At 39.5% G+C, this 17,442-nt stretch overlaps 1 protein-coding gene across 3 annotated transcripts in view; it reads right to left on the bottom strand.

The window, feature by feature from the left end:
- Nucleotides 1–1,470: 1,470 nt before the first annotated feature.
- Nucleotides 1,471–17,442, bottom strand: part of GAS6 (growth arrest specific 6) — a 106,469-nt gene continuing 90,497 nt past the window's right edge. For all 3 annotated transcript variants that reach the window (XM_073664850.1, XM_073664849.1, XM_073664851.1), the window contains exons 12-16: nucleotides 9,064–9,228; nucleotides 8,802–8,970; nucleotides 6,004–6,176; nucleotides 2,113–2,338; nucleotides 1,471–1,990 (exon numbers count right to left, since the gene is read on the bottom strand). In XM_073664850.1, the coding sequence (XP_073520951.1) occupies nucleotides 1,839–1,990; nucleotides 2,113–2,338; nucleotides 6,004–6,176; nucleotides 8,802–8,970; nucleotides 9,064–9,228 (885 nt within the window). In that variant the 3' untranslated portion in view covers nucleotides 1,471–1,838. The remainder of the gene's footprint in view (nucleotides 1,991–2,112; nucleotides 2,339–6,003; nucleotides 6,177–8,801; nucleotides 8,971–9,063; nucleotides 9,229–17,442) is intronic.

Raw genomic sequence — 17,442 nt, 5'->3', positions numbered from 1 at the left:
CAATCTCAAGGCTACAAGTCCATCTCCAAAGACCTGAATGTTCCTGTGTCTTCCGTGTGCTGTGTCATCAAGAAGTTTAAAGCCCATGGCACTGTGGCTAACCTCCCTAGATGTGGACGGAAAAGAAAAATTGACGAGAGATTTCAACGCAAGATTGCGCGGATGGTGGATATAGAACCTCGACTAACATCCAAACAAGTTCAAGCTGCCCTGCAGTCCGAGGGTACAACAGTGTCAACCCGTACTATCCGTCGGCGTCTGAATGAAAAGGGACTGTATGGTAGGATTCCCAGGAAGACCCCACTTCTTACCCCGAGACATAAAAAAGCCAGGCTGGAGTTTGCCAAAACTTACCTGAGAAAGCCTAAAACGTTTTGGAAGAATGTTCTCTGGACAGATGAGACAAAAGTAGAGCTTTTTGGGAAAAAGCATCAGAGTGTACAGGAAAAAAAAAGAGGCATTCAAAGAAAAGAACACGGTCCCTACAGTCAAACATGGCGGAGGTTCCCTGATGTTTTGGGGTTGCTTTGCTGCCTCTGGCACTGGACTACTTGACCGTGTGCATGGCATTATGAAGTCTGAAGACTACCAACATTATTTTGCAGCATAATGTAGGGCCCAGTGTGAGAAAGCTGGGTCTCCCTCAGAGGTCATGGGTCTTCCAGCAGGACAATGACCCAAAACACACTTCCAAAAGCACTATAAAATGGTTTTAGAGAAAGCACAGGAGACTTCTGAGGTGGCCAGTAATGAGTCCAGACCTGAATCCCATAGAACACCTGTGGAGAGATCTCAAAATGGCAGTTTGGAGAAGGCACCCTTCAAATATCAGGGACCTGGAGCAGTTTGCCAAAGAAGAATGGTCTATAATTCCAGCAGAGCATTGTAAGAAACTCATTGATGGTTACAGGAAGCGGTTGTTCGCAGTTATTTTGGCTAAAGGTTGTGCAACCAAGTATTAGGCTGAGGGTGCCAATACTTTTGTCCGGCCCTTTTTTGGAGTTTTGTGTGGAATGATCAATGATTTGATTTTTGCTTCATTCTCTTTTGTGTTTTTTCCTTGCAAGCAAGAATTGCAGGGGTGCCAATACTTTTGGCCAGCACTGTATATCAATCATCAGTGAACATCAGACAGAAAAGCTATCACAACCATATTTCATGGACTTAATCCATTTGCAATAAAGAAATTAGCACATCTGAAATATGGTAATATACTAGATTTCAACCTGGGCATGAAGCCCTGTCTAGCTTAATGTATTAGGGAATTGTGACATCAGTGACATATATAAAATATGCTAAATATAACACATTATTTTCAGCGACACTGCGCTTACGGCTGTTAAGGAATTTTCATTTTCCTTAGTAGCACACAAGCACAGAGTGCCAAGTAAAATAAATTTTTCCAGTTGGGCTTATTCCTACATTTTAAAGGAATAGGGGGTATAGACAAATTAAAAAGATTTTACATAATTTTTAATATTTTTTATTTTAATTTGTAAATTGGTAATTAAAAAGCAATGATTGCAATTAAAAATATAATACATTTCCAGTTTTATATCTCTTTTCCACATTATCACAGTTCTCCATTGATAATAAACCTCCATGAGGAACTGTCCACACAGGTTTTTGGTAATTAACATTAGTTTTCTGAAATATTTACAATATATTACAATCCTTATCCAACAAAAGGAGGTTCTCAATCTTTGACACCATGTAAAAATCAGTAGGTTCTACATAATTTCAGTGTTTTACGAAACTATACACACAATACTGCAGAATAATTTATACATGTATAAAAAAAGATACTTGGTTAAAAAAAAAAAAAAAGTGTGCTGTATTTATTTGAGAGACTTAATCGGTGGGCATGAGTGGGAGGTAATATCATTATGTTTGTGGAGAGCATTGTCCAAGTCCAGCGTCTCTTCTTGAACCGATATAGTCATGCAGCCTTGATAGAATGCAGTGACTGGGGTACGAGTGACTTCCACATCTACAAATAAGGTAAAAGAAAGGAATAAAAGCATGACAATATCAAAATCTCAAAGTGAATCTGATTAGCTATTACACATGCAGATAACAGAATAGTTTTTTTCCCATCAGATTTACATTTACCTGGCAATCCCCCTATATAAGTTTTCACTCCCTGTTGTATGTGGTCATTTAAGGTGGAAAGAATAATCTGTAGTTCTGTTTCAAACAATTCCACTTCTCCAAGGATCCCATCAAACGAAAGCTGTACATGGTCTCTGCTGGCAGATATCTCCACCACGTGCTCTTTATCACAGACATTTACTTCTAGTCTAGAAACCACAGTGTTTTTTACAGACAGGATGATGAACTGCATATAAAGAGAAAAATAAAATGATAAAACAGCTGTCAATAGTGTCAGCAAATATGTCCTCAGCAAACATGCATCCAAGATTGAAAAAACATGCATCTAAAACAGAATGCAATAAAAAACCCTATCCCATGAACCATCTACACTGGCTTGTAAAAGTATTCACCCCCTTGGCTTTTTTTGTGTTTTGCTGCCTCACAACCAGGAATTTCACATTTTTTTGTGAGGGTTTGCATCAGTTCATGTAAAGAACACGATTACAAGTGTGAACATTTGGTTTTCTTTTTATTGTGAAGCAAACAACAAATAGGACAAAATAACTGAAAACTTCAGTGTGCATAACTATTCACCCCTCTAAAATCAGTACTTTGTAGAGCCTCCTTTTGCGGCAATTACAGCTGCAAGCTGCTTTGGAAAAGTCTATATGGGCTTTCCACATCTTGCCACTGGGATTTTTACCCATCCCTCAAGGAAAAACTGCTCCAGTTCCTTCAAGTTAGATGGTTTCCTCTGGTGAACAGCACTCTTCAAGCCTGACCACAGATTCTCAATTGAATTAAGGTCTGGGCTTTGACTAGGCCACTCAAAACATTTACATGTTTTTCCCCTTAAACCACTGTAGTGTTGCTTTAGCAGTATGCTTTGGATCATTTTCTTTTTGGAATGTGAACCTCCGTCCCAGTCTCAAATCACTGACAGACAAGTTTTGCTCAAGATTATAAGTATATTTTGTAACATCTTCCCTGTCCTTGCTGCCGATAAACATCTTCACAGCATAATGCGGCTAACATGTTTCACTTTGGGGATGGTGTTCTTGGTGTGATAAGATGTGTTGGTATGGCACCATACACAGCATTTACCTTGGTGGCCAAAAAGTTCAATTTTGGTCTCATCTAACCACGGCACCTTCCTCCATACATTTGGGGAGTCTCCCACATGTCTTTTGGCAAACTCAAAACGAGCCTTACAAATTTTGTGTATAAGTAAAGGCTTTTTTCTGCCCACTCTTCCATAAAGGCCACCTCTATGGAGTGTACGGCTTATTGTGGCCGTATGGACAGATATTCCAGTCTCTGCTTGGGACCTCTGCAGCTCCTTCAGGGTTACCTTTGGTCTCTGAGCTGACTCTCTGATTAATGCCCTCCTTGCCCGGGCTGAGAGTTTTGATGGGTGTCCCTCTCTTGGAAGGTTTGTTGTGGTACCATATTCTTTCCATTTGACAAGAATAGATTTGATGGTGCTCTGGGAATCATCAGAGATTGGGATATATATATATTTTTTTTTTATAGCCGAACCCTGATTTGCACTTCTCAACAACTTTGTCTGTGACTTTTATGGAGATCTCCTTGGTCTTCATGGAGTTGTTTGGTTACTGGTACCTCTTGCTTAATGGTGTTGCAGCCTCTGTGGCCGGTCAGAAAAGGTGTGTATATTCTGATAGACCATGTGACACTTAGATTGCACACAGGTGGACTTCCTTTCACTAAGTATGTGATTTATGAAGGTAATTGCTGGCATCAGAAATTTTTAGGGGCTTCACAGCAAAGGGTTGAATACATAAGCACATGCCAATTTCTTAGTTTCTTAATGTCATAAATGTAATTTATGCCTATAGTTTTCTCACTTCACCAACTTAGACTATTTAGTGCTGATGCATCACACACAAATCAGATTACAAAAATATTTAAACACAACAAGCCACTGTAGATTCTGGTTTTAAAGGGGTAATCCTGCTCTGCTAAATTCCACATCGAGGAGGGCTATAGACATGGGTACATATTGTTTTAGAGGCTGGTATTATGCACCTGTCCTAGTGGTTAAAATAGTATGCACGCACAATAACTGATGGATGTGCATATGACCTGTCAAGTCTCCATCACCAGTATGGAAGTGAGAGGCACTGGATAACCCTTATAAACAGAAAACATGAACAGAATCTATATCATGTTAGTTTCCTGTTGCATCAGGTTTTTTTTCACAAATTCGCCAAACCCCCTTCACCCACCTCCAACCAAAAATGTCCTTTAACCAGAATGAAAAATCCTTGGTAGAAGCTACATCTGGTATTCTACAGGAGAATGGCCAGCTGCAGCTGCTGATGGCTAGTTATGTGACAATCAGGGAGGAAAATGAAGCAGCTTGTTTCAGTGCTGGTCCAGAGTGAGAAATCTTGATGAAAATTAATCAACTTCTCATTCCAACCATAGAGTAAATAGTAGGTAAGAAACAATCCTAAATGCATGTCATTCTTACTAGTAAAATGTAAAATATATATTGTTATCTGTAACAAACAAGCTATATATTGTTAAATGTAAATATTTAATCAATCATTTTTGTAAATCTTTTCCCAGAGAAAAAAATACATCAGAACGAAAAGCCATTCATTACTAAACTTGTAAAGCAAATGAAAAGCTATTACCACTCATTTATTATATTTGTTGGAAACAAGTCATCTGGAGTAAGAATCTGCTACAGAAGCCGGTGCCAGGCCGTACAACGGAGCTGGTCTTGGGTGTTTTGTCACAACTGTTTGTTTCCTCAGTCAGCCTTGTTTTGGTAACACGCTGTTATATTACATTCCCTCTCTTCGGCACATGGTTCCTAGCAATGTAGCTTATGTGATTTCTGTTAGAAGTTATATTTTCTACAGGTGCACAAGGCCTCAATAGCCTGTTTATTAGCGAATATAAAAGAAATCCAGTGAAATGTAAAACGATAGATGATTATCTGGCAAGTGTTGTTTCCAAAGATCAAAGCTTTTCTAAGCAGCTGAACGCTTAGAGTGGATCCATTAGTGTAGTAAAAGGGCTTGTCTCACAAAGACTACAAACTGGACCCCATCAGACACTGGTTCATACTGTATTTTTAGGCTACTGTTAGTGGCTCTATCGGGATTATATCTGAAGCGTTGGAAACTGGGATCGAATGTATGCAGTAGTAGGGCCATTGACTTTGATGATGAAGATGGCAGTACCTACCTATGTAACAAGTACGCCAAGATGCAGGCGACCGTGTCTTAGAACCTGCCTCAAATAGGTGGAAACAGCAGAAAATGATATCAGACACAGCATACAAGGACTCAGTCTGCATCATTACAGTCAATGGACCCGTAAGCACAAACATCCGGATCCAGTTTTCCACGGCTTAAGACATAAGCTACCACAGAGCCACAGTGAAAGTATCTTAAAATGCAATATGAATATAGTCTTAAAGTATCACTCAACAGGAGTACCAGTGTCCAGTTTTTAGTCTTTGTGAGACAAGCCCATTTATTATACTGACTGATCCACTCTAAGCTTTCAGCTGCTTAGTAAAGCTTTGATCTTTTGACATCCAGTTTTTCAGGGCTTCAGACTTAAACCCTGACGGAGCCACTGACTGTAGGCTAAGACACAATATGAATAGAACCTAAAGCATATTACACATCTAGCACTGCCGCTAACAGTGATGAGAGATCGAGGAGACGGATGCATCTCTCTTCTCATCAATACACCAGATTCAAAAGAAAGACGACTTATCACTTTCCAAATGGATAATTGGTCAACAAACGATAAGTAACCATGCATATAAAATGGCTAATTTTAATAAAAGACTCTTTGTTTGCAAAGTCTTTGCTGCAGTAAGCACATGTCAATGTCTGTATGACTGACATAAGCAGATCTTACCTGGCGCTTCACTTTTACAGTGGAATGATAATCGACAAGTGCGAGTGAAAGAGGGACTTCCTTATCTTCTGACACAAGAGCAAAGAGCACTCCAGTATCTGTTGCAGGATTGATCTGTGCACTGACCTCTATACTCCAGTTTGCCTCATATTGCATATCATTGGATAAATGCACTACAAGAAAATAGGGAAATGTCACAAGAGATTAAAGCATTCAGATTTAATTTTTTTTAATTTGCAGCACTTTACCGATAATGTTCTGACTTCAGTCATTGGGGGAGATGTATCAAGATAAATTCAGAAGAATTATGTGGCAATTTGTGCCAAAAAACAGTTTTTAATAGCTTGTACCATTATTGTTTTAGACAATTTCTGTGCCATGTTTTCCACTGGAACCTCGTTTGAAAAGGGTATCGCCGGTAATGCAATGCAACACTGGTTGCCAAAATTGTGGTGCACATTTCTGGAACACAGTAAGCCAACTAAGTGGCATATACTTAAACTTGCCCAGATTCATCAAACAGCATGAACCACTGTGATAATCTTGCGCATTTTGAAATTGTCTAGTCTAAGGTTGCATTGTCTAAGAATTAGACAGTATTGACAAATATAGCTCATTTTAGCAGATACCGAAAACATACTGATTGAATGTGGGAGAAATCCACAGAGACATGAGGAGAACACAATCCAGGTAGATTTTGCATTTTTTACATCTATTTTCTCCTGGCCGTAAGACCATAATCAGGAGGAGTTGCACTGGACTTACAGGTGCATGTCACTAAATTAGAATATCATCAAAAAGTTAATTTATTTCCGTCCTTCAATATAAAAAGTGAAACTCATATATTATATAGAGTCATTACAAACAGAGTGATCTATTTCAAGTGTTTATATTTCTGTTAATGTTGATGATTATGGCTTACAGCCAATGAAAACACAAAAGTCATTATCTCAGTAAATTAGAATACTTTATAACAACAGCTTGAAAAATGGTTTTAAAATCCGAAATGCACTCAATACTTGGTCAGGGCTCCTTTTGCATCAATTACTGCATCAATGTGGAGTGACATGGAGGCAATCAGCCTGTGGCACTGCTGAGGTGTTATGGAAGCCCAGGTTGCTTTGATAGCAGCCTTCAGCTCGTCTGCATTGTTGGGTCTGGTGTCTCTCATCTTCCTCTTGACAATACCCCATAGATTCTCTATAGGGTTAATGTCAGGTGAGTTTGCTGGCCAATTAAGCACAGTGATACTGTTGATTTTAAACCAAGTATTGGTACTTTTGGAAGTGTGGACAGGTGCCAAGTCCTGCTGGAGAATGAAACTTCCATCTCCAAAAAGCTTGTCGGCAGAGGGAAGCATGAAGTGCTCTAAAATTTCCTGGTAGACGGCTGCGCTGACTTTGGTCTTGATAAAACACAGTGGACCTACACCAGCAGATGACATGGCTCCCCACACCATCACTGATTGTGGAAACTTCACACTAGACCTCAAGCAGCTTGGATTGTGTGCCTCTCCACTCTTCCTCCAGACTCTGGGACCTTGATTTCCAAATGAACTGCAAAATTTACTTTGCATTTACTTAGTGTCAATGACTGCCTTCTGGACATCTGTCAAGTCAGCAGTCTTCCCCATGATTGTGGAGCCTACTGAAACAGACTAAGGGACCTTTTTAAACGCTTATGAAGCCTTTGCAGGTGTTATTTGTTAATTATTCTAATTTACTGAGTTAATGACTTTTGTGTTTTCATTGGCTGTAAGCCATAATCATCAACATTAACAGAAATAAACACTTGAAATAGATCACTCTGTTTGTAATGACTCAATATAATATACGAGTTTCACGTTTTATATTGAAGAACTGAAATGAATTAACTTTTTGATGATATTCTAATTTAGAGAGATGCACCTATATGTCTGTGGTCACTATAGCATCCCAGTGCTAGCCCCGGCACTAACATTTAATGCCTAATTTACAGAGTTGTTTTTTTGTGGTTACTAAGCTAGCCTAAAAATGTCATCAATTCAGTCAGTCACTCAATTCAATTGGGCATAAAATTCAGAGATCACTCGAGAAATATGTAGCCATACCAATACCAATTTTTGTAGAAAATATGGATCGTAAAATAGTAACAAAGTTTATCATTATAAATTAAAATTTTAAATTAATTTCAAAATTAAATAGGATTCACGTACAGGGATTCCAAGAACAGGGTATTACAATAAATAATTCATTATATTTAGTGAGCGGCACACAAACTTATTAAGAATATAATGGTACATAGGAGAGTTCTAGAAAAATACTAACAGACATAATTAAAGTAATAACTAATAGTTAGCCGCTTGCGCTTTAGAGAGATCCAAGAATGTGAATACCCATCAAATAAAGATGATAACTAGAGTAAAATATCAGCTTACCCTTCATGTTGGTATACAAACCAATGCCACAAAAAGTGTTTGGTCTTTTCTTCCTCAGGAGGTGAATGGGTTGATTTGCCACCTGAGGAAGGAAAGATGAAACATGTTGTGGCACGGAGTTATATACCCACATAAAGGGTAAGCTGATACTTTATTGTAGTTATCTCTATTTGATGGGTATTCACATTAGATGCACACAGGGTGTAAGCGGTTACCTATTAGTTGTTACATTTTTAATAAAAAGTCCGTTAGTATTTTAGTGATCTCCATTATACCATTGTACCATTATATCCTTAATTTGTGGCTTAACATACCTCATGGTTTTTAAGTGCACGGTTTACATAAATATCCTCATTACATAATTCTGTTTTACCTTACTTACTATAATCAATGACAAAAAGAGCATATCCTCTTCCTGGATAAAATGATCCTCTTCCAGCAACCAGAAAACATTGCATTTTCTCTGACTTCTGCACAGTCTCTTGAATAGAGGTCTCTTCACCATTCAGCCAGTTCCAGCTCCTCATACAGCCATCCATGCGAGTGTTCATCTGAGAGTAGAAACAGGTTAAGGGTTAACACATTTCAGTGTGAGAGTTAAAACCGCTGCCCTCCATCTTATTACTCTTTAGGGGAGCACTTACTGGTTGAATCAGGTTATAACTTTTAAAGGGAATTCCTCCTACTGTTAAATTTAGCTGGTACAACCCTTTGTCCAATGTAAAAAGGTCACCAGCTACTGCTATTTTCATGACTGCGTCTTTATTGACTTTTATTACCAAATTACGATCAAGTTCTTCAACAGAAATCTGAGGACAAAAAAAACAGCACATTTAATGCAAAAAGTATTTTCCAAGCTTAGATATGCTCATCAGAAATTCACCAGAGCATACCATAAACTCAAGGTAATCACTAGTTACGTATTTCTTTACCTCATGTGGCGCCAACATATTCTGCAATTCTATACAAAAAGCGCCACCATTTGCATCAGTCTCGGTCCTAATCGGAGCTTACAATCTAAATTCCCCAACTTATACAAACTAGGGAAAATTGATAGGATGCCATTTAACCTATCAGCATGTGGAGTGTGCCAGGAAATCTGAGTACCAGGAGAAAACCCATACAAACACGGGAGGAACATACAAATTTCATGCAGATGCTTGAATCAAACCCAGGACCCCAGTGTCATAAGGCAACAGTGCTAAACACTGAGATATTTACCTGTACGCTGACTCCAAATCCTCTCCTCTACCTCTCTCAACCTACTGGATGTGCAAAGTAGCCCAGGAGCCATTCTACAGTACTGTCCACCTGGCCATCACAGGCTGACAGAGCACACATTCAAGCCAGCAGCTCAATAATGGTGCTGGCCCGAACCATGAATCAATCAGGAGCAACCGCTTCCCCAGCAACCAGGATGTTGGACTGGCTGGGGAGCGACGATGGGTATTACTCTTTAACGTACTTTTCTTTTACAGTGTTGGAACTACTTAGTATAATACACGCATTTGTTCTTTTTTTTCTAAAATTCAAAATGTTTCCTTCTTTCCAGCTGTAGTCTAGCAAATTTACAGCAGTATGTAGACCAAATAGGCAAAACAGGCCTATTTTTAAAGGCAAGTTTCGCCATGTTATTTCATGCAGCAAAAAATCAAGTTTAATGTCACTCAGAATTAGGCTTTGGATCCTGAGCAGCTACATATACCTTTAACTGAATCTAAAGGGAATCAATCACCTTATACATACAATCAGATCTGTAATCAGCTTAGAATAGACAAGGAGCAGCTGGGCAGAATGATATATACAGTACTTGCAAAAGTTGTAGGCAGGTTTGGATAAAATGCTGCAAAGTAAGAATGCTTTAAAAAATAGAAGTGTTAAAGGGTTAGTCCGGGACTTTTACAATTATGGCCTATCCTTAAGATGGGGCCATCAATAACTGCTCTATAAGCTGTTCCTGGTGCCAGCGGTAGTCTGATGTGCTCAGTGGCTGGGCAGCATGGTGGCTCAGTGGTTAGCATGGTTGCTTTGCAGCGCTGGGGTCCTGGGTTCAAATCCCACTAAGGACAACATCTGCAAGGAGTTTGTATGTTCTCCCCATGTTTGTGTGGGTTTCCTCTGGGTTCTCTGGTTTCCTCCCACACTCCAAAGACATAGTGATAGGGAATTTAGATTGTGAGCCCCAATGGGGACAGCAATGATAATGTATGTAAAGCGCTGCAGAATATGTTGGCGCTATATAAAAATAAAGATTATTATTATAGTGGCAGAGCTGCATAGTGCAGCTTGATTCCAATAGGGGGTGGATGTGCAGTACCCAACTATGGCCACTTTACCATTGATGGAGCGGTGAGCACATCCAGCCACTGCTGGCACTGAGAACATCTCCACCAATTAGATATTGAGTACTTATCCTGAGGGCGCAGTTAGATGGCTGTATAAATTGGAGCGAGATCGGAACACCGTGCACGAACTGGCCAGTGGCTCTCCCTACCCGAGCTTCATGTATTTCTATGCGCCGTCACACTGGAGAGAGCCACTGGCCAGTCCGTGCACTTTGTTCTGATCTTGCTCCGATTTATACGGCCATCTGACTGCGCCCTAAGGATAGAATATTTCAGAGATTGTATCTTTCAAATCTTCCTTTATCAAACTTCATATGTAGAAAAAACATTACCTATTCTAAAAAAAAACTTAATAAGCAAGGACTATTGCTATTCTCACCACAGTGTAAATGTTCAAAATTACACAGTATGGACGATGTGGAAACTTCAATCCAATTAGATGGATCAGAGACACTGCATGATGAATGAGACGTCCGTCCACAGATGTGGCAATGAAGTTTTCCCACATAGTCCACACAATGGAATTTTGGACTTTTTACACTGTGGTGAGAATGGTGATAGTCCTTGTTTATTAAGTTTTAGAATTGTGAATGTATTTTTCTACATATGAAGTTTCATAAAAGGAGCATTGAAAGACACAATCTCTACAGTACACAATTTACCTACTGTAGCCTCTGTATTACGCTGTCTGTTTCTGGCTGTGGAATGAGCCAACGCGGTTGGCTATATTATCTTTATTTTAACAGATGTGTTGGGGACATGAGTTTATGGCACTTACTATTATAGAGGTATGCCGGATCCTCTAACTGCTCTTATTAGTGCAGCTTTCCTGACAGAGTGCACAGCTCTCCAGTCCATACAATGGCTGCTGGTGAAGGAGCAGTGACCAGACCAGTCCACCAGTCTTGCCCAAATGAAAACCTCACTTGAGAAAACTGGAGGAGACAGATGGCCTGGAGAGCTGTGCAGTCTGTAAGGAAATCTGAACCAACGAGCAGGATAAGAACATTTCATACCTATATAATAGTAAGTGCCATAAACTCCTGTCCCCAACAAATCTGTTAAAATAAAGATAATTTGGCCAACCCCATTATCTCATTCCGCAGCCAGCAATAGGCAGTGTAATACAGAGGCTATCGAAGCAAACGGTGCAAAATGTTTAACCCAAACGCAAAAAAGATCTTTTGTCTGGATTGCATGTATTTAAGAAAAGAAATTGTCCCCAAAGGTGGACAACCCCTTGAAGATTGTTTTTCGTTTCTTCTATCACAAGGATAGGCCAACAATGTAAAAATCTCGAACAACTCCTTTAATAGTTTATTTTTAACAATTAACAAAATGCAAAGTGAATTCATAAAAGAGAAATCTGAATCAAAATCAGTATTTGATGTGACCACTCTTTGCCTTCAAAACAGCATCAATTCTTGTATGTACACTTGCTCACATTATTTGAAGGAACTCCGGTAAAGAGGTTGTTACAAACATTTCGGAGAACTAACCACTAGTGATGAGCGAGTATGTTCTGTTAACCCTTTCGGCGAGTATGCTCGGGCCGAGCACCGAGTATTTACAGCTGCTCGGTGATATGGTTGAATTGCTCCCGTGTGCATAATTTGCGACTGTTTGACAGTTTTATTACATGTGAGGAATGTCTATTTCTTACACATTCCTCACATGTATTAAAGTTGTCAAACAGTTGCAAATCATGCACATGGGAGTGATTCAAACATAACACCGAGTAGCTGTAAGTACTCGGTGCTCGGCCTGAGCATACTCGCCGAAAGGGTTAACAGAACATACTCGCTCATCACTACTAACCACATATCTTCTGTGGATGTAGGCATGTCCAACTCCCTCATTGTCTTCAAGTTATCCCAGACAAACTCGATGATGTTGAGATCAGGGTTCTGTGGGGGCCATATCATCACTTCCAGGACTCCTTTTTCTTTATGCTGATGATAGTTTTAATGCCATTGGCTGTATATTTGGGGTATTTTTCCTGCTGCAGAATTAATTTTGAGGCAATAAAACGCCTCCCTGATGGTGTTAAATATAGGGATATACTTATCCATTATGTATCAGCATTGAGGACACGATTAATCTTGACTAATTCCCAAACTCCTTTTGCCGAAATTCAGCCCCAAACAAAGAACCTCCACCATGCTTCACTGTTGCCTAAAGACACTCATTACTGTACCGCTCACCAGCCCTTCAGAGAACAAACTGCCTTCCATTACAGTCAAATATTTCACATTCTGACTAATCAGAATAGAGCACCTGCTGTTTTCCTTTGTTTTCATGCATAATTGAGTCGCTCGGCTTGGTTTCCATGTGGAAGATATGGCTATTCGGCTGCAATTCTTCAGTGAAGACCACTTCTGGCCAGACTTCCCAGAACAGCATATGAGTGTAACTGGATCCTACTGTTTGCTGGTTGCACTGCTGGAGATCTCCCAATTTTGAAAAGAAGCAAGCATGATGTGTCTTTCATTTGCTACAGTAAGTTTCCATGGCCAATCACTGTATCTCCGGTCCTCAATGTTGCTTCTTCAAAAGAGCTCAAACAGCACATCTTAAAACCCCATTCTGCCTTTAAGTCTTTGCCTGGGAGAAGCCTTGCCATGGTGTATGACCTGTGACATGAAATAGTATTTCACAACCTCACCTTTGTAGCAGAGTTTGCCTTCCTCACCGAGCAGTTTATGGTTCAGTTAAAGGGGATATCCGGGACTTTAAAAGAAAAGACATGTAGTTGCTAACAGAGGAACTACTGGTCTGTTGTACCTGGCACCAGTCATTGACTACTCCTGCCAGAGATTCAGCTGCTCCCTGTCAACAAAGCAGAGGTTTCTCTTCCTGTTGACAGGGTGGGACTACTGGCATCATGCTAATTGACAGCTGGCTTCCCCAATTAGGCAGTGGAGAGCCAGCTGTTAATCAGCAGGACGCCAGTAGTCCCTCCCTGTCAACAGGAAGACAAACTGCCGCTCTGTTGATGTGACGTCAGCGGAAGTCTGTGACCGCTCAATGCCAATGGAGAACGGTGTCGGGCACAACAGGCAGGTAGGTAGTAACTACCTCTCAGCTAGTGCTTAGGTATTATTATTATTTTTTTTTTTTTTTAAGTCCTGGATATTCCTTTTAATGACTGTTTCAACCTACATATGAAATTGATGGTTGGTATATCTGGTTACTCATACACCTGACTATAAACCTACAAAATCCCTGATTTTGTGCAAGTGTACTAAGAAGAATTAATGTGGTTTTGAAGGCCAAAGGTGGTCACACCAAATATTGATTTAATTTAGATCTCTCTTTTGTTTATTCACTTTGCATTTCGTTAATTGATAAAAATAAACACTTTATTTTTTCAAAGCTTTCTTACTTTGCAGCATTTTTTTCCACACCTGCCTAAAACTTTTGTACAGAACTTAGGGTTTGTTGGCAACAAAATCAGTATAACTTTGGTGGCCCTTCTCTGTGATTGGCAGGTAGCTCTATATGCACAATCATACAGGAAAGACTGACAACCACTGAGTAGGACTGCCCGCTGGACTCAAATGCATACACCAGGGATTTCAATGAATACAATGAAAGTTTTATTGCCACTTTTCCAGTAAATAGGTAAATCAACAAATTAGGCAGCATGATGGCTCAGTGGTTAACATTGAAGCCTTGCAGCTCTGAGGTCCTGGGTTCAAATTCCAGTAAGGACAACATCTGCAAGCAGTCTGTATGTTCTCCCCATGTATGCATGGGTTTCCACTGGGTATTCAGGCTTCCTCCCACACTCCACAAACACACCGCTATAGAATTTAGATTGTGAGCCCCAGTGGGGACACCGATGATAGTGTCTGTAAAACTCTGCAGATCACATACCATTTTCAACATGACAAGTTTAATCCCAATACTCAATAAAATAATTACACAAAAGAAAAGTCTTCTAATTTAAGTATCTATTTACAATCACCAAAACTCACTTTTCCCTAACGCTGTTCAAACTAGATGATGCTGTTACTTCATGATGGCATGGAAATCTTCATTAAACTTTATATGATCCAGGCTGGCGGGAAACGTTAACTTAGTGGTTGATTTTGTAACTCAGACTAGATGTATGTAATGCGGTAGGCAAACAGACGACTAGACATGATCCCATGCTTTGGAAATTTTAGCACTTACATTTTTATCCTACTGTTTTCTATATTCCAGTTAAAAGTATTACAACCACAACTGTCAAAGACTACATTTATAGATTATCATTTATGAAGAAGAAAAAAAGGAAGAAAGCAAGAGACATACATAGTCCCTGCTTGTGTGAAGTTCTGTACATTGAACACTTGTTTCTCTCTGATGTACAGCACACATAACATACCTTTTATCTCTACAGCTCCTGGGCTCACCCCTACCTGTGTCTCTGAAGTGATTCTGTTTCTCATGCTGGGTAGCAGGTTGTGCAGTGAGCAATATAATAATACAGCAATGTCTAGCTGCAGATTTGTTTTGTGTGTTAAGACAGGAAGCGATTACTGCACTACCTTGCACTGTATAATAGAGGCATCATCTACAAGAGAGGATATATCTCATTGGAACTGTAGTTGATGGTAATCCCATCCTCTCCTCTAGCATCATCAAAACTAAAATACAGCACAGAGCTGGGCAAGAGAATGACAAGAAAAATAATGAATTATTAATTACTTTTTATTCTGTCCTTTGGTGGCATCATGAGGTGAGCATTCAGCACAGACAGTTTATTTATTGTTATTTTTTTTGTTTGAAAAATGCCTTTAGGAAAGAGTTACACATTATACTTCATTAGTCCATTTAATAGTGTGGCATTGGGATTGAAAAGGAAAGAGATTAAGATTTTGAACACTTCGAAGAATGCGCAGCACACCGCAGTCCAGTTGGTCGAAATCAATAAGAAGTTTATTTTTAAAATCACAATAAAAATAATGCATTTCTGTGCTCTTGGGTCCATTTTCAAGTAAATTGAAATTTCTTTATTGAGATTTTAAAAATGGTGTGTCCTTTCAAGTATCTGACAACCTAAAGTGATTGGCCACTTCACCAGATGTGTTGAGGACATGGTTTTGTGGCACTTACTATGATATAGGCATCACACTTTTTACTGCAGACTGCACAGCTTTCCTGTCCATAAAATGGCTCCTATTGAAGGAGCATGTGACGTGATTAGTCCATCATCCTCCTCCAACAGAAAAACAGCTTGTTAGGTGTTTTTCAATTGGACAATGCTAAGCAATTACTATATAATAGTGAGCATATGCAAAATCAGGTCCCCCAACACAACTGTTAAATAGTGGCCAACCCCGTTAATTCATTTTGCAGCCAGCAATAGACAGTGCAACACAAATACTATAAAAAATTTTATGAAACCCAATCGCAAAAATGATTTTTAGCCTCAATTGCATATATTTGGCTAGGGACACATGGCCGTAGATTCTCTCATGCGAGAGAATCAGGCCGATTATGCCAATTACACTCGGCTCAATCTGTTAGTGTTTGAGCCAAGTGTCATCTTAGTATGATCTGATTTTCTGACATGAGAGAATCGCAGCACAGGTGCGGAGAAGATGGAGAATGTAATTTCTCTATCTTCTCTATGGTCTCTGTGCACGTACATTGGACTGCACTTGGATAACATTAGAGTGCAGTCTGATGTTACATAAGCACCCATAGAATTGTATGGGTGCATGTGGTACGATTATTGGAGCCACAAGCAGCAAGATGTGATAGTTCTCTCTTACTGAATCGGCATGAGAAAGAAAATTGCTGATCTGCACGGCCCCATAGTATAATAACCGTGGGCAGAGTGCTATGCGATAAATCATCGCAGAGCACTCGTCTGAGTTCTACGCTAGTGTAAGTGGGCCTTTAAGTAAAAGAAAAAAAAAATTCACCAAAGGTGGATAACTACTTTAAGGTAAAGTGAATAAAGGAATAAATGTGGATCTTCCGCTCTGCTGGTATGTAGAAATGCAGATCCAAGATACACAAAAGTATGATTATGGTTTTTATTACTCCTATTTTATTAGACTAATAAATTCTTTTATATACTTCTGTGTATCCTGGATCTACATTTCTACCTCCAAGCAGCGCGGAAGATCCACGTTTATTCCTTTATTCACATTATCAGCCAGATGACCTGTGGACCTGCAGCAGCTGTATTTCTATGTCTCTATATTGCTGTGTGAACACAACTCTACCAGGTTAGCAAAACCTTTTAAATTTGAACCAGATAAGGCCCTATTTGCGCTTTTGTGCTCTCTAGCTCCTGCACTTAACCCCTTCTCAACATATGATGTACATTTACATCATATGTCATGTCCCTGACTTTGATGCGGGTTCGATTCGAACAAACACTAAAGTATGCTGTGCCACATTCAACATCTTCATGGGTTTCCTCTAAATACTAACGCCACACTATTTTATTGACCCCCTAAGTGAAGTTAACATTCACAAAATAAGGGACCTGGATATTGGTGGCAAGTAACCAGCAAACATACTTACCTATATACAGTGCAATAGCTTTGTGCCCAACAAGCAAACCCCTATAAAAAGGGAGCACTCTACCTAACATATGTACTGTTCAGATCTAATCTAACATACTAACTCAATGTAGCACCTATTTATATTTTCTATTACTTATCACAAAGGTGT

Source organism: Phyllobates terribilis, unplaced genomic scaffold (assembly GCF_046119375.1).
Source record: "Phyllobates terribilis strain yellow unplaced genomic scaffold, ASM4611937v1 Scaffold_2__4_contigs__length_985480577, whole genome shotgun sequence".
Taxonomy (NCBI): domain Eukaryota; kingdom Metazoa; phylum Chordata; class Amphibia; order Anura; family Dendrobatidae; genus Phyllobates; species Phyllobates terribilis.
The sequence above is the reverse complement of the archived record's forward strand: the minus strand, read 5'-3'. Positions and strand labels throughout refer to the sequence as shown.